Source organism: Salmo salar, chromosome ssa14, assembly GCF_905237065.1.
Source record: "Salmo salar chromosome ssa14, Ssal_v3.1, whole genome shotgun sequence".
NCBI lineage: Eukaryota > Metazoa > Chordata > Actinopteri > Salmoniformes > Salmonidae > Salmo > Salmo salar.
Genome location: NC_059455.1, coordinates 9,612,305 through 9,630,198, shown reverse-complemented (window position 1 = coordinate 9,630,198; position 17,894 = coordinate 9,612,305). Strand labels below are relative to the sequence as shown.

At 41.2% G+C, this 17,894-nt stretch overlaps 2 protein-coding genes across 3 annotated transcripts in view; one reads left to right on the top strand and one right to left on the bottom strand.

Annotated features, from left to right (window-relative positions):
* The first annotated feature begins 1,882 nt into the window (after positions 1-1,882).
* LOC106568735 (beta-1,3-galactosyltransferase 2) overlaps positions 1,883-17,894 on the top strand; it is a 43,635-nt gene continuing 27,623 nt past the window's right edge. The window contains exon 1 of the mRNA XM_014139330.2: positions 1,883-2,269. The gene's annotated coding sequence lies outside the window, so the exon portion shown is untranslated. The remainder of the gene's footprint in view (positions 2,270-17,894) is intronic.
* LOC100196612 (cell division cycle 73, Paf1/RNA polymerase II complex component, homolog (S. cerevisiae)) overlaps positions 2,596-17,894 on the bottom strand; it is a 73,135-nt gene continuing 57,836 nt past the window's right edge. Inside the window, exons 13-18 of one of the 2 annotated variants that reach the window (XM_014139087.2) lie at positions 11,810-11,845; positions 11,584-11,671; positions 6,084-6,245; positions 4,542-4,642; positions 4,165-4,306; positions 2,596-3,702 (exon numbers count right to left, since the gene is read on the bottom strand). In XM_014139087.2, the coding sequence (XP_013994562.1) occupies positions 3,666-3,702; positions 4,165-4,306; positions 4,542-4,642; positions 6,084-6,245; positions 11,584-11,671; positions 11,810-11,845 (566 nt within the window). In that variant the 3' untranslated portion in view covers positions 2,596-3,665. 2 annotated transcript variants of the gene reach the window in all.

The window sequence follows — 17,894 nt, the reverse complement described above, 5'->3', positions numbered from 1 at the left end:
ATTGAGTAAAAACAACTTCTGATTCCAGGAGGACCATGAGCTGTTGCTATCGATAAGGTGTCTGATTCACCATTTTCACCTCGAATAGAAGTAGAGGGACTTTTGTCAGAGGTTGCTTGTTGTGAGCGCTGAGGGAACTTTATGCACTTGGCCAGATGATGCTGCATCTTTGTTGCATTCTTCACATATGATTTGGCACAGTATTTACAAATGTACACAGTTTTTCCTTCTACATTAGCTGCAGTGAAATATCTCTACACATCAGATCTTGCCTGTGGTATTTTCCTATAAAGATTTTATTTTTTTTGTTAAAAAACCCCAAATACAATTCCATGTACAGATAAATAGTTAAGCAGTTAGATTAAACAACTTTGTAAGATAGATGTTTTAAAATGTAACATGTATGGAAACAGGTGAATTAACTCTGTTAGCAGGCTCAAGAAAGCTAAAACCCACATGGTAGCGAAAACTAACTAGCAGAAATTGTTAATGAGTTAGAAATGTTTTAATCACACTTTGCTGTAGGCTACTATATACTAGTTAACAAAAAATCATGTATGTCATAAAATATATTCACCCCACCCAGTATTGTAATCAAAACTTATCAGAAAGTATGTAGTCCTTGTCTCAGACAGTGTAGTAGTGTGGGCTCAATAGCATCTCATTAGTGTGCAAGATCTTGAGAATCAGCAGTACATGTGATGGAAGAGTGCACTGCATATGTGATAGAAGAATGCACTGTGCATGCAGAAGGTTGCAACTCCATTGAATTGGGGATAGTTTAACCAACTTATGTCACAAGACCTAGAATTGCCTTATGTGTATCCCACAAAAAAAGGTGCACTGTTATAAGCAAAAAGTTGTATGAATTTAAGCAAAATTCCCAGGCTTAACTTCCCATGGAAAATTACCAGAAAGTTTCCGAACCTTTGCAACCCTAGTTATATTTGTGACGCTCGATGCGCTGCAAATCCCGTTTGGGCTCCCGAGTGGTGCAGCGTTCTAAGGCACTGCATCTCAGTGATAGAGGTGTCACTACCAACCCTGGTTCAATTCCAGGTTGTATCACTACTGGCCGTGATTGGGAGTCCCATAGGGCGGCGCATATTTGGCCCAGCGTTGTCCGTGGTTTGGCTGTCATTGCAAATAAGAATTTGTTCTTAACTGACTTGCCTAGTAAAATAAAATATACCTTTTTTAAGTCCTCATTGGTTTTTAGGAGCATATACCCACGTTAGTGATAGAAAGATGAGCTGAGGTCCAAACTCCAGTCAGTAGTGGGTAATGCACCTTAAAGTTGGTTGCCAACCGCCATATAAAGTCCAAAGAAGAAGAAAAAGCCTGAAGGAGGAGAGATTACTAGAAAACAACGTTTTACCCTTTTATCTGTGGATTGTCAGAGTAGACCTTGAGCATTTCAGGTAAAACAACCCAATATTTATATCCCAGGACAAATTAGCTAGCAACAGCAAGCTAGCTAGATAAATTGCCATACATGTTTGCTTATCGACCTGTCCCTAAATTAATATAATTGTTTCAGAGTTGGTTTTGATATTTCATCCTGCGTGTCCTGATCGTGTTTGGTGTGTGGGGATAAAATCAACACGCGCGCGTTGGCAGATGCTCCCGCGGTCTGGTCAGTGTGTGGCAAAAGTTAGATATCTAATCAATGTAAAATGGAATTAAAATGACAAAACTCTAAATTAAGGGAGAAGGATAGGCTACAACGACCACGAACCAACAGGTAGGCTCCTATTTAATATTTCGAATGGAGTTATTTGTAAATGTAGGATGAGAAAGCGAATGCACTGCAGCCTTAGTCAAGCTAGCTAGGGTTAATTATCCCCGGGAAGGGGGTAGCTGCATCCCAATATGGCGACCGGGTGTGTCGAAATAAGTGGGTGTATGGAAAGCGAATCAGCTAATTGGGGCGATTTGTTGGCACTCAAGACCGTTTTGCGTGGCTGATGCACTAGTCAATAACCCGGCGGTCACTGCTCAATGCTCTAGTTTTGTGCCTGCCGACTCGAAGTGCTTCGTACTGGGTATAATTAATGGTAGTGTCACCGGTGCGGTGGTAGGTAGCTACGTGGCCATTTTCTCTCGCATTATTTTATTTCAAGTAGGTTAGAAGCCTACACAATAAATAATATTTATAACCATCTAGACTGTAATACAGTCTACTACGGCAACAAACGGAACACAGTGCCCTTTACTCCTGCTTGGCAAGTAACGGTAACGGCATGGAAAGTAGCTACCCAGAGTGAAAGTAAGTACACGCATACAACGCATGAAGCAACAGTAGCCTAAACAGTTACACCTATAATTAACTTGATCAAAAATACGAAAAGATCGTCCGTTTTATAACTGAAAATGTACAATCATCCTCTGACTTAACGGAAGAAAAAAAAACAGCTCAATCAAAAACCTTATGCCTTTACTGTATGTGTTTAAGTAGTTTTTCTATCTATCAAGTACCCAGAATTTTTCATGATAAGATCATGAGGGCAGGAAAACGTCAGGTTCAAATAGAAACCCAACTCTGCATGGTAAAGAAAGCGAAAGGAGATTTAAACTGCAACACAGACGAAACACTTTTTCCGTCTACCAACTTTTATTATCCATTTGCACTGTGAACACATCAAATAAAGCAATGTCCATCATCATTCCTTTCATTTGCACAACAACTAAAAACAACTAAATCTTTACATCGTCATGTAGTTACCAAAGTGGTGTGCAGTTGCAAAAATAAAATACAAAAACAAGGCGCAAATATTGGAATTTACCGTCAGGAACATTTGAACCCATCTATCGCGCAATCATTAGCTTTGTTATGCATCAAGAATAAGATACCTAGCTTCTTTGATCTTCAAAGTCTGGCTCATATATCATCATATATACATTTGGATCACATGGAAGTCGTCGCTCAGATGCTCCTTGGCTATATGACTGAATACCTAGGCTCTTTCAAACTAGTATTCGGTCCCAAATGGCACTCTATTCCCTTCATAGAGCACTGTAGTGCACTATTTAGGAAATAGGGTGCCAAATCGAAAGCACCTAGTAAAAAAGATGAGACATAAATGTTCCTATCGTAAGGAAGTAAAAACACCAGAAAATGAAACTGAAAGAGGTCTCGTATCCCTTATTGCCAGCAGTGATTTTTATTTGTACCACCAGATTTCCAAAGGGCTTCTTATCCAGCTCATGTTTCACATGGAATTTACAAGATCCATTTCACAAAGGAAATAGTATGGGAAGTTGTTTTCCCCACCTCCATCTATCCATCCCCCTTCCGCTCTCCATCTCACTCGCTCTTCAATCTGTCTCCACAGTAAAACGCTAGACTGTTAGAAAATATAGTTTTTGTATATTGTACATAGGAACTTGAAAAACATGGGAAGCTCCAACCTCCCCAATGTCCAGACATACTGTGTCTGCTGCTTCCATCTATGAAGACCAGGTAGAAAGTATTTTCCTGAATGACTATCTGAACACGTGGGTCTATTCTGGGAAAGTGCTGGTGGGGGAGGGGGGGTGTTGTGGGCCCGTGGGTCTCCTTTCTCTTCTAGTGGTAGTCCTGGTGGGGAGGGCGGCTAGGTTTGGGGCGGGAGTTTATAAATGCCTTGACGGGACCTGTGGAGGAAGGAGGCCACGGTCCAGGCTCAGAACCTCAGGTGCGACTTGTGTTTCACCATGTATCTGTAGAGCGAACAGGAAGAGAAGATGGCATGTGGTCAGAAGGAGCTCATGCATTCTACTGTTATCCCATTCAAATATAAATCCCAAATATTTCTATAACCACAGAGTATATGAAGTATTAACTTTTACAGAGAATATTATTTAACTCAATGTACATGAGTGCTAACATTTACATGGAAACTTATCTTCCAGGGTTAGGGTCAATTCCATTTAAATTCAGAAAGTAAATGAAATTCCAACACCACATTTTCCCAATTGAAGAGAATTGGAATTCAGTGCATTTCCAGAATGAATTTTAAATATAATACATTTTTTCAGAAATATTTTAAGTAATTTCATTGAAAGGATAGACCAGTATAGAAAGAGGGAAGGGAGAAGGGTTTTCATAAGGTATAGGTGGGTTTGGTATCAACCCCATTGTGTCATGAACATACATGTACACAACGTGCTATCAAAACACACCTGTCGAGGGTCTCCCAGAACTTCAGGAACATGGGCCGGTCGAGATGGCGCTTGTGGTGGCTCAGCTCCAGCACGGTCACATCCCACTTCTGCACATTGGGGTCCATCTTCTGCTCGTCATACTTCAGATGGAAGGCTCGGACTGCAGGGTGACCACAACCACACACAGTCAATTAGGTAGGACCAATACTCGTTTCGAGACAGGTTAGCTCAAATACATTAACTTAAGTCCATCTAAAGGGATCACAGGTTAGTAGCCAAAGAACTGTATGGGTAGCACTTTACAGTTTAAAATAACTGGGTAACCATTTAAAGTGCTACCCCTGTATGTAAAGTGCTACCCCTGTATGTATAAGAGCAAGTGGGAGGAATCTCACTTTTAGCGAAAATGTCCACAGGAGATCCGTCAGGTAGCAGCCAAGGCCAGCCCTTGAACTGCCAGGCAGGGCCTTGCACGAACACGGCCACCACGCGATCCCTGCACAAACACAGTCAACATCAACCTCTAGTGTGAAAACAATACAAAATGAGACCGTTTTGCATGTGTGGCACAGTAAAATGGGAGTAAGTGTCGCACAATCGTCATATTGTAAGCCAGATGTAGAGAGGATGTATAGTCATTTGTGGCCATGGGGTAAGTTTTGAGGGGCTGGTTGCTCAAGTGGCGTAGCGGTATGTGGATTTGGGTCAAGTACATTCATTTACAGCCGACCATTACCACAATATCGTGAGGTACTGTCGATCATGTAGTACTATTGTGTCTACACACACATGCACAAGTCACATATTGCTCTTTAAGAGCATTCCACGCCAGGATTGTGCAACATTTGCCCCTTACTCTTTTCAAAATTCTTCAAGCTCTGTCAAATTGGTTGTTGATCATTGCTAGACAACCATTTTCAGGTCTTGCAATAGATTTTAAAGTAGATTGTCAAAACTAACTTGGCCTCTCAGGAACATTCACTGTCTTCTTGTTAAGCAACTCCAATGTATATTTGGCCTTGTGTTTTAGGTTATTGTCCTGCTGAAAGGTGAATTCATCTCTCAGTGTCTGGTGGAAAGCAGACCAGGTTTTTCTTTAGGATTTTACCTGTGCTTAGCTCCATTTCGTTTCTTTTTTTACCCTGAAAAACTCATAACATACCCATAACATGATGCAGCCACCACTATGCTTGAAAATATGGAGAGTGGTGCTCAGTAGTATGTTTTATTGGGTTTCCCCAAACATAACACTTTGTATTCAGGACAAAAAGTTACTGATTTGCCACATTTTTTGCATTGTTGCATGTTTTGAAATATTTTAATTCTGTACAGGCTTCCTTTTCACTGTCAATTAGGTTAGTATTGTGGAGTAACTACAAGGTTGTTTATCCATCATCGGTTTTCTCCTATCCCAGCCATTAAACTTGTAACTGTTTTAAAGTCACGGTTGGCTTCATGGTGAAATCCCTGAGCGGTTTCCTCCTCTACGGCAGCAGTTAGCAAGGACACCTGTATCTTTGTAGTGACTGGGTGTATGAATATGCCTTCCAAAGTATAATTAATTAATAGTTAAGCACAATTTAAACTTGCCATAACAAAGAGGTTGAATACTTATTGACAAGACATTTCAGCTATTAATTTGTAAAAAATTGAAAAACAGAATACCCCATAATGACAAAGTGGAATTGAGTGTAGGCCAGTGAAAAAACCCTCAATTTATTCAATTTTAAATTCAGGCTGTAACAACAAAATGTGGAAAAAGTTGAGGGGTGTGAATACTTTCTGAAAGCACTGTATTTATGGAAGATCATGAACGGTCATGTATGTTCATAATGTGGTTATGTATGGTCCTGGTGACACGATGGCTGGTCAATGATACAGAGTGGAATGTATGTATCGAAGATGCCAAATGGTCATGTACGGTGGTGGTGACTCACCAGTCCTGCGGAGCTAGTTTGAGGGGCTGGTCGATGACCCTGTAGGGCACGGTGACGCTGAGCGTGGCCCCCCCAGGCTGGATCTGGTCCTTGCGTCTCTGGAGCAGCACCTCGTTGTCCCGCTGGACGCCCTGCTTCTTCTTCTCCTCTGGCGTCACAAACCTCACGGAGAGGGGAGGGAGAAGAGTAATGGCTAATGCATACGATACAAAACCTCCGTCAAGAATGTATTACTGTTAGCAAGGCAAAAAAAAGTATTGGTGACTATGCAATGTTGTTTTCAACATGATTCTAATATAGGGATTTTTAAGTCCAACATATGTGAAGCTTGTTTTTTTATGAAATGTTTATTGGTACCTAGTGGATCAATGTTGCAGTCTTGTGTGTGATAAGATGAAGTTACTAAGTGTCCTGATTAATGAAGTGTTATTATTCATTTCCAGCACAGCTATTTTAGCCCAGTCTGAATTGTTCCCACTTGGCCGTCACTCCTTCCCTCCATTTCCTTTCTAGCATGCTAGCATACAAAACAAGTCCTACAATCTTCTAACCATGAAACTAACTATAGCCTACATACCAAAAAAAAAAGAACATCCCCGTAGTTTGTTGTTGTTGCCCGTTTTAAAACTTGGTAACTGCTAGCCTCTTCACACACACACACAAAACAAGACCTACTGTACTCTCCCTACCACATTCACTGTACAGTATTGCCAACATACCAACAACAAAAAAAGTCTCTGAATGTCGTTGAGTGGCCCAGCCAGAGCCCGGATTTGAACCCGATCAAACATCTCTGGAGAGACTTATCACATTTACATAACTATTCAGACCCTTTACTCAGTACTTTGTTGAAGCACCTTTGGCAGCAATTAGAGCCTCGAATTATCTTGGGTGTGACGCTACAAGCTTGGGGAGTTTGACATTGCACAAATGTCTAAAAACCTGTTTTTGCTTCGTCATTATGGGGTATTGTGTAGATTGATAAAAACAATTTAATCCATTTTAGAATAAGGCTAACAAAATGTGGAAAAAGTCCAGGTGTCGGAATACTTTCAGTAAACACTATATACAGTATCAGTCAAAAGTTTGGACACCTACAAGGGTTTTTCTTTATTTGAATTATTTTCTACATTGTAGAATAATAGTGAAGACCTCAAAACTATGAAATAACACATATGGAATCATAAGAGATTCTTCAAAGTAGCCAACCTTTGCCTTGGATAGCTTTCAACACTCTTGGCATTCTCTAAACCAGCTTCATGAAGTAGTCACCTGGAATGCATTTCAATTAACAGGTGTGCCTTGTTAAAAGTTAATTTGTGGAATTTCTTTCCTTAATGCATTTGAGCCAATCAGTTGTGTTGTGACAAGGTAGGGGTGGTATACAGAAGGTGGCCCTATTTGGTAAAAGTCCATATGGCAAGAACAGCTCAAATAAGAAAGAAATGACAGTCCATTACTTTAAGACGTGAAGGTCAGTCAATCCGGAAAATGTCAAGTTTCTTCAAGTGCAGTCGCAAAAACCAAACGCTATATTGAAACTGGCTCTCATGAGGACCGCCACAGGAAAAGACCCAGAGTTACCCTCTGCATCAGAGGTAAGTTCATAGAGTTACCAGACTCATAAATTGCAGCCCAAATAAATGCTTCACAGGATTCACGTAACAGACACATCAACAGTTCAGAGGAGACTGTGTGAATCAGGCCTTCATGGTCAAATTGCTGTAAAGAAACATCTACTAAAAGGACACCAATAAGAAGTAGAGACTTGCTTGGGCCAAGAAACTCCAGCAATGGATATTAGACCGGTGGAAATCTGTCCTTCGGTATGATGAGTCCAAATTTGAGATTTTTGGTTCCAACTGCTGTGTCTTTGAGATGCAGAGTCGGTGAACGGATGATCTCCGCATGTGTGGTTCCCACCGTGAAGCATGGAGGTGTGATGGTGCTTTGCTAGTGACACGGTCAGTGATTTATTTAGAATTCAAGGCACACTTAACCAGCATGGCTACCACAGAATTCTGCAGCGATACGCCATCCCATCTGGTTTGCGCTTAGTGGGACTATTATTTGTTTTTCAACAGGACTATGACCCAACACACCTCCAGGCTGTGTGAAGGCTATTTGACCAAGAAGGAGAGTGATGAAAAGCTGCATCGATGACCTGGCCTCCACAATCACCTGACCTCAACCCAATTGAGATGGTTTGGGATGAGTTGGACCGCAGAGTGAAGAAAAAGCAGACAACAAATGCTCAGCATATGTGGGAAGTCCTTCAAAACTGTTGGAAAAGCATTCCAGGTGAAGCTGGTTGAAAGAATGCCAAAGCTGTCATCAAGGCAAAGGGTGGCTACTTTGAAGAATCTCAAATATAAAATATATTTTGATTTGTTTAACACTTTTTTTGGTTACTATACGATTCCAAATGTGTTATTTCATAGTTTTGATGTCTTCTCTATTCTACAATGTAGAACATAGTAAAAATAAATAAAAACCCTGGAATGAGTCGGCGTGCAAACTTTTGACTGGTACTGTGTGTGTGTGTGTGTATATATGCGTATTTTTTTTTCACACTACGAGGTTGGAATAATACTGTGAAATTGTTAAAATTATGTCCTTTTGGGGTAAGAGCGGTTTAAAATTGGTTGGTAAATCAGTTAATAGACTAAATAAGAAAGAGTTAAACCTCTTTACCAACTACGAATTTTCAATTTTCCACTCCCCACTCAGACCACTCCCAGACAGTCCTGCATTGAACCTTTAAATAGCTGAGCATGCCATTACTACAACACTGTCCAAAAACAGTAACTGCTTCATATTGAAGGAGTGCCTTTGATTTGCCGGCCTGCACATGGGCAGTTCGGGTCAACACGACCGTTAGACCCAGTGATGCATTTCTGTGCATGAGCTTAGCTTGCTATAACATCGCCTACAAGTGTGATCGGGGATGTCTATTGGAGATAGTTTCTGGACCGCTTCATGTTTATTCTTTGACGATAAATAAGGCCCATAAACGCACATTTTCTCCTAGTGAAAATCCTATGTGCAGCTATGGTTGCAATGTTTATAAGGAGCTGTCATGTGTTCACAGAGCAGAGGGTGGGTAGCTGGGCCCTGTGTTCTGCCCTCAGGGCTCTCTACCTGTATATCAATTAAACACAGGTTCCTGTTCAGTACTTTATGCTTTGATAATGACCTTGCCAACATCCAGCCTCCCAGAGAAGCATAAATATTCTGCATGTATTGATAAACTGGATTACCAGGGTTGAACACCAATAGGATTCATCCACCGGGTTTTTTCCATATAGGTTCTAACACACACACACCAGGGTTCCATTAGCCGCCAACTGCCGGCTTTTAGCCCCCCACCAAATAAATGAAAAGTCGATAAATCAAACTGTTGCCAGCCAAAATGTACAGGAGGAAAAAAAATACATTGCAAAATAATGCACTTTATTCATTGATGGAAATAGGTTACCAGTCGATGTAGATGCATTGACAGTCATGCTTATCAGTCTATAGCTTAAATTTCCATAATTTTGTGGAATTAAATGGGCTTGTGTATATTTTCATTAGTCATGTATATTATTTGTCCAACACAACTATCACACAGCAGGATTTCTTCAACAGCTCCTCAGCTGATTGCTGCTGGACTAAAACATGTGCTTAATTGTGCCCATTCACTGCGCAACAATTCTAAATACATTCGCCTGTTAACTGTTTTGCTGCACAATTAAAGAGCTACTATTTTTATTTCTCAACTGGTAATTGAAGTTCGCCTCCCATTCACCATGCAAGCGCAGGCAACACCCAACACTTTTTACAATGTGAGCTGAGGCAGGATGTATTTCTAAAACATACTTAATTGTTTGAAACCTGAATGTTTTATTTAAAATTATGACGCATGTCTTACCTTGCTTCAAAGTAGCCTATAGGCAAAATCCAACCATGGAAACGTGGAGGCAATTCTTTTATAAAATGACTAGGCGGCGCGTAAGTTTCAAGTTTACCATTTCTACCAGTTGTGGATTTTCATTAGGCACATTTTTGTGGAACAGTTTAAATTCAATAATGAGGATTTAGTTTCTCAAAATCATTGTCATGTGGTTAATCATTAAAATCTGAATTAAAATTATAATCAAAAAGTTAAGTCAACTTATCACCAGCCTCTGCCATATGGACACATTGATAAACCATGATCATTTGCGGCAAAAAAAAGAGCGCATGGAACTCATGCTGCCAATGCAGCAGAAGGCCTATTGCCCTTTCACACCGAGGATTGGTGAATATCGAGGGGTAGATTGTTGGAAAGATTATTCAAATAGCTTACTGTGAGGAACTATAGTTAATATATTATTATTTGCAATGGATGTTAAAGAAATACTTCCCTACACTTCTGCGCAGCAGCCCAGGTACTTCTATGCGTGCGCCATCAGGACAGAGAAACCATACAAATGCTCATTGCTCACATGGAGCACTCCAAACAAAAAACAATGGGAAAAAAAACATCATTTGAAATTTGTTAGTTTATGAAATAAACCAAAACTTGTTTCTCACAAGTGTAGCAGGTTGTGAAATCTGCAATCGTTTCCACTCCGAGAACGATAAATTAAACGAATGTAACCAAATGATGTGGATTAATTGATAAAAACAAAACAAAAAAGGGCAAACAATTCACAAAATGAAACAATGGATGCGCAAGAATTGGCAGGAGACAGCTGATCCATTCTGGAGACAGACTCGCCTGAATCTCCACCACACACCAATCCCCTTCTAGTCTCAACATATGAAATTATATTCATCACACATTTTAGAAGCTTTTCACTGACAGACAACTCAATAAATCAGCTAGGCACGCTGCCCAAATTGTGGGCTTCCCAAATAAGCATAGTTTGAAACAATCCACAGCAACAAAAAAATTAAGCTAATGATCCACGACTCCTCTGTGGCCAAGTCATGCTTTCTGGTGAAGTATTTTTGAATTATTTTATTTATTTCTGTATAGACAGGAGCAAGTATATAATTTCAGCAAATGTATTTCCACTTCCCTATTGGACCCACCGCTATGCCATTTGTCTCCTGTTCTATTGATTTTCAGATGAACTTTCTTTGTCCAGAAGCCAAAATCCTAGTCATATTAGCAACACATCCTAGTTGTTGCATCGTTAGATCCGCCCTCTAAGTTTCTAACATAGATTTGCATCTCTGTCACATATAGAACTGCTATCAGGTGCGCTGTTTACAATGGTGTTGGCAAAATGTATTGGCTGCTTCATTACATTAGTTGCAAGTTCTGTTAAATCAAATTTCGATTATGTTCATGTATCTTATGTCATTCTGAGCACCATGGGTTGATGCCCTAATGAGTTATGCATCCATATGGGCCCGGTAAATTTCAGAAATGACCCGATAAATTCAAATCTTCCCGGTCATGTTGTCAGACGCCACATTTTCCTAAAATAAATCCTGGCGCATGCACGCGCACACACATTCTACTTACTTGAGGTCCTGCAGTAGATCCTTCGCATTGAGCATGGTGATGAGGGATGTGGTGGCCGCTGGGATGATGACGATGGGGGTCCGAGAACCTTTAATGAAACAAACACAATGTATATGTTTTAGTTCATCTATTACCATTTATCAACATTCATCAATAACACTCGCGCACGCACACACACACACACACACACACACACACACACACACACACACGTAGCAGTACATACCCTTCTTTTGATTTGGTGGGGGTCTGGCTTGGGAAACTGGAGGAGGAAAAAAAAAAAAGAATCAGTGACAGAAAGAACCGATATCCCATGATTAGCCATGTGCTGCAAAAATTATAAAATTTGACAACAGATGAGACAATGAACAGAGGAAATGACAGCTCTGGCTTGTGTCCTGAATTAAGTGAAACGGACAGGCATAAACCAGGTAAAGCTAATGCACTCATTTTCTGATCAAATTTAAAAAACCCTTCAAGGAGTTAGTTTACCTCAGACATGCACAGCTGTAACGATGTCAAATTTGTCTGGTTCCGAGACAAGCTTTAGCCATTGGATCCAGTGAGTAGTGGAGCAGCTACTCTTGGTATGATTTGTATATTTCACAGAAGCAAAGCGCCAGTTTTTTTTGTAGTTAAAACACAGATATCCACAAAGCATCTCTGTCCCGAAAGTTCTGATCCGAGATCAGGTCACCCCCATCAATGTAATCGTATTCATTACAATCTAAAAGGCAAATCTGATCCTATATGAGCACTCCTACCCAGATCTCATCTAACAGAGCAATGTGTGTGATATGAAGAGCCTTGCGAGCTACAGTACGTTACAGGCCTAGTGAGACTTCCAAAAATAGATTTGCTGTTATCTTTTTAACGCTCACATCTCTTTTCAACCGTTTTTCCACCAAGGTCACAAAACAGCATTGATCCTACCTCGATTATTAATAGCTTACTTGACACACCGTGTTGCATTAATGCAAAAACAAAGAATAAGCAAAAGGGAAAGACATTGAAATGTGGGGTTCACAAATCAAAGGGAAGAAACACGTGGTGTCATTAAATAGACATAACACTCAAATCGAAATGTGTCAGATATTATAACTCGAAGTGGTCATCGGAGTCCACAAACCAGGCCATTTTTAAAGATGCAGCTATATCCCACAATCCAAAATGAATGGAAAAGGTAAGCGCCACGTAACTTCCAGATTTGCTGTGCTTATCTTTTCCATTTTTGGGGGGATTGGAGGCAGCTGGGTCTACACAATCAATGGTGTGGTATGTGGACTCATCTTGATATTAGACTACAGTCAAATAAAATCATGTCCAAGTTCAGACCAGAAAAAGTAATGTCCCTTTAAACCAGTGTTAATTTCGTCAACAATAACTGAGAAAATACTCGAACCTTTTTTCCCCCTGACTAAGGCTATGACGATGAGATGCCCTGGAGAAAACGATAACTATTATAAATGAATTTTCATTTTAGTCAACGAAAATGTGACATGAGAATTCCACGTGAGACTAATGCACATTTCATTTGACATGAAGCAGCTTTTTTTTTAACCCGTTTTGTCCAATCCTAAGCATACATGCATGCAAAATATTTAATGCAATCCTCTCATTGGCAGAATTGACATCTTCAGTTGCGCGGTCTGATTGAGCTGATCTGCCCGGCTCTCCCACACAGCTCCCAGGCAGTCACTTTAGTCACTCGTCAATCTTTTGAACTGATGCGAAGCCAGAACACTTGACTTGTAACTAACCTAAAAACAATGTTTACGCTCTCCTTTTCATGTAGGCTATTTTTGTTTTGATCACATCAGAAGCTCTAGTTTCCCATATGCACTGTTATTCATTCAACTGTGTTGCTGCTCTTGCACCTGTCGTGGAAGTGGATGTATACTGAGAGAGACTCATTTCTTCAAACAATCACCTTTATTTAATATTGATTCATTATTACAATAATGCAGTTGGTCGGCCACACACTCTAAAAGGTGTTTTGCCAAGAGCTTAACCTTAAATGAAAAAAACAGATCTTATATAGGAGACCCAAAAATGCTTAGTCATGGCTGCTTCCACCCCTCCATGCAGATCGGGGGCACCATTCTGGGTTAATCCTGTGGTCACCTGCACCTGGTGCCGTTTCCCAGATGCAAGAATGATTGGACACAATAAGGGATTGTTCTACTCTGACCAGGCTCTGTCTATCTTGGGTCACACACATCACATCTATGGAATGTCAGCTGTAGGTAAATTGTCAGCTCAAGCCCCAGAGGCCCAACTCAGTCCCACAGACACAGATGAGAGTACTCATCATAGATATTTGATGCATAAACAGTTTTAAACATAATCTTGTAATTTTTCTCTCACTCACCGCGGTCCGTAAATGAGTTGCGGTTGCTTATTTCCTAATGGAAAAAAAGCTATTTGATGAATATTAGGAGTACAGTAATACTTCTGGCATTTTTTGGAAAGCTCAATTTTCCCCCTTTTCAAATAAACCACCAATTTACCCCCTTGATGGTTATGATGGGGAAAAAATCTGAGCTGTAAATTGTTTAACCTGTAGCCAAGGCTTTATAGCCAATATGGTTAATTATGGCTGGCATTGGTTACAATCTGCCACAATATCAATGTTGCCAGCCAAGGTATACGAGGGGATAGTAGGCCTAGTTGAACAAGGCTATCTGAATGTGTACGATGGAAGTTAGAGGTAGCCTAAATATTCATTATTTAATAGAAAAAAAAGCACTGATTACGTGACTAAAATGGCTGTGACTAAAACTACACTAAAACTGTCCAGAGTTTGTCGACTGATAAACTAAAGGATGAAATGACTAAAATGTGACTAAGACTAAAACAAACTAAAAAAGATAACAATGAACACTGCTTTAAACTCCCGAGTGGCGCAGCGGTCTAAGGCACTGCATCTCAGTGCTATAGGCGTCATTACAGACCCTGGTTTGATTCCAGGCTGTATCACAACCGGCCGTGATTGGGAGTCCCATAGGGTGGCGCACCATTGGCCCAGCGTCATCCGGGTTAGGGTTTGGCAGGGGTAGGCCCATCATTGTAAATAAGAATTTGATCTTAACTGACTAGCCAAATTAAAAACATTTTAAAAAAGTGGAGTTTCAGTGTTCATTTCTCCAGGCCAGCATTTGTGATGTCTGCTAGTTTATCAAACCAAGCTCATCTATTAATCTACACAAGCAGAGTAGTGGAAATGTGTAACATTCTGCCTGTCAGGCTATCTGTTATGAAATCCCTGCCGGAGACTCTTAGCACACCATCTCGCAGCCTTCTCTCAGGGATACAAACTCTGCAACTTTCTAACTCTTGCAGTAGGCTCCCCTCCCCCTCAGGAGCTTAGCAGACTAGGCTATGGGTCGCAAACTGACCCTTCACACCTCTGGCCCTAGCCAAACAGATTGGTTGCTAGGGGTCATGGTTGCCTGGGGCCTTATCACACTGTGGGCTCAGCCAATCACAGGCAATTCCCGACTCCACAATTCCCGCCTCCCCCTCTGCCTCTTTCAAGCAGTCACAGAGCAACAGCTGGACTCATATCTCTGGACTTGTGGGATGGTGTGCGTGCACAAAGTGAGTTGTGACATTTGTATATTGTTCTTCGTAGTTAGCTGTTACCATTGGTGTATGATGCCTGTGTGTATAGCTGTTTAGTAATACCTGTATGTGCAGGTAGCATATCAAGGTTCAATCAGTCCTTCCTTTGTTAATAGCCTAGCTCTACTTGTGCTATCAGTTACTGTATTGTGTACAGTGCATTCATTACCTCGGTTTATTTTGTTTCAGAACCACTACCTTTCCATGTACATTTCATCTGTGTGTGTGTCAAAGTACTCGTCTGTGTAACTTTGAGGTTGCCTTATTCACCTCTAACTGGGGGAGGCGCTAGTCAGCCCAAACGGAGATTCGCACTTTCACTATCGCTCACAACGTTGACGCACACTACATGCACAGGGGCATTGTCATGCTGAAACAGGAAAGGACCTTCCCCAAACTGTTGCAATCAAGTTGGAAGCACAGAATTGTTTGGAATGCCATAGTATGTTGTAGCATTAAGATTTCCCTTCACTGGAACTATGGGGCCTAGCCCAAAGCATGAAAAACAGCCCCAGACCATTATTCCTTCTCCACCAAACTTTACAGTTGGTAATATGCATTGGGGCAGGTACCGTTCTCCCGGCATCCTCAAAACACAGATTTGTCCGTCGGCCTGCCATATGGTAAAGCGTGATTCAGCACTCCAAAAACGCATTTCTACTGCTCCAGGGCGAGCTTTACACCACTCTAGCCGACGGTTGGCATTGCGCATGGTGATCTTAGGCTTGTGTGTGGCTGCATAGCAACCCATTTCATGAAGCTCCTTCCAGAGGCAGTTTGGAACTCGGTAGTGAGTGTTGAAACCGAGGACAGAATTTTTACGTACTGCGCGCTTCAGCACTCACCGGTCCAGTTCTGTGAGCTTGTGTGGCCTACCACGTTGCAGCTGAGCAGTTATTGTGAAGTGGAAATGTCTAGAAGCAACAACAGCACTTAGTTGACCAGGGCAGCTCTAGCAGGGCAGACATTTGACAAACTGATTTGTTGGAAAGGTGGCATCCTATGACGGTGCCACGTTGAAAGTCACTGAGCTCTTCAGTAAGGCCATTCTACTGCCAATGTTTGTCTATGGAGATTTCAGACTGTGCTCGATTTTATACACTTGCCAGCCACAAATCCACAAATTTGAAGGCGTGTCCACATACTTTTGTCTATATAGTGCGTGTCACACAAAAACACACCCCTAAACACACACACAGAGAATGTGACTTCTCTACACAGCCATAGAGATGCCGAATGTCAGAAGGGGATAGCAAAACAGACATGCGATTCATCACGCTGCACAAAGAGCGGGGAAGGGCTGACCTTCAGCTCTGGACCTCATGTTCTTTTCATTTCCAAGATAAATGCCATGTGTAGGAACAATGACGGACGCTTGATGGCAGCTGCTAAATACTTGTCTGACCGCGTTCCGTGTAGGATGCCGATCACAGAATTGACAGGACGTTTATAACGTTGACGTTTGGCAGCTCTCCTTTCATGAACAATTCAATATACGTATCTAGATCCATAGCCCCTGATACGATGTGTTAGTGTGATTTGTTTTGGGGAACGAATTAATGCGATTTGGTTTATTACTATCTGCTGCTGATGGGATGACTTCTCGAAGTCTAGTGTGTGTGTAGGAATTAGGGGTGGGGGCAATTTATACTTTTATTCCCCCCACTTATCTGAAACCGCCATCACCCACTGATTAACTTGTCATTTTTGCAGATCAAATGTTGTTGAGCTACTACTGTCAATATTCATCTTTAGAAATTAGCATGGCATTTAGCCAATGAATATAATTCAGCTTTGAATTATTGCAGTCATAACAGGGTGTCTTGTGAGAATGCACCTCAAGGCATAAAGAGATTCATAGACAGAACCCTGCAGGGGAGCGAAAGAGATGAGAAACAAGTCAGACATGCCACTATAAAGCAACTGGGGGAGTGGAAAATTACTGCTGAGCCCTTAGAAAACACGAACTATTTTTCGCTCCTGCAAGTTTGTATAACTGTGTATGCATGGGCTTGGTCTCACGAGTAGGTGGTGATGTTGGCAGTTACATCAATATGGGTTGACTGCGAGCATAATAAAAGCAACTTGGACTTTTCCTATTTTGCAGAACTCAGGAGAGACATCAGTTGTATGTTTGATCTTTGACTTCAGTCTACAGCTGTATTTTGATTAAAATTGATATGATTTATAAGTGCACATTTTGAGTATTCATTAAATAGAAGCCCAAGAAAAGAAGCCCAACAGTGGCTAGCTTCACAACACATAACCCGGTCCGGTCGAGCCTCACTAGCCAGACGAAGGTAGCTGGATAACGTTAGCTTTGGTCAACAGGCTTAAGTAGCTGGCTAGCCATTTATTTTCATGAACTGACTTTCAATAGGCGAACAACAAGTGGCAACCTAGCCAATACTTACTCACAAGGATTCCTAAATCATTGCTAAGAATAATGAAAATGACTGCAGTTTCAGGCTGGTTGTATTAGTGCTAGCTTGGTACCAAGCTAAAGCTAGCTACCCCAGAAGTTGCAGTCAAACAAACAATGGCTTTATTACTAACACGGTATTGTAAAACACATCGTTCGTGGCTAGTGTTTGCACCGCTTTGACAGTGCTACTGTAACTTTTTTGACACGCAATGACCCAAACGGCGATCCATAGCATGTATGTCGTGAAGCTAATAGTGACGCT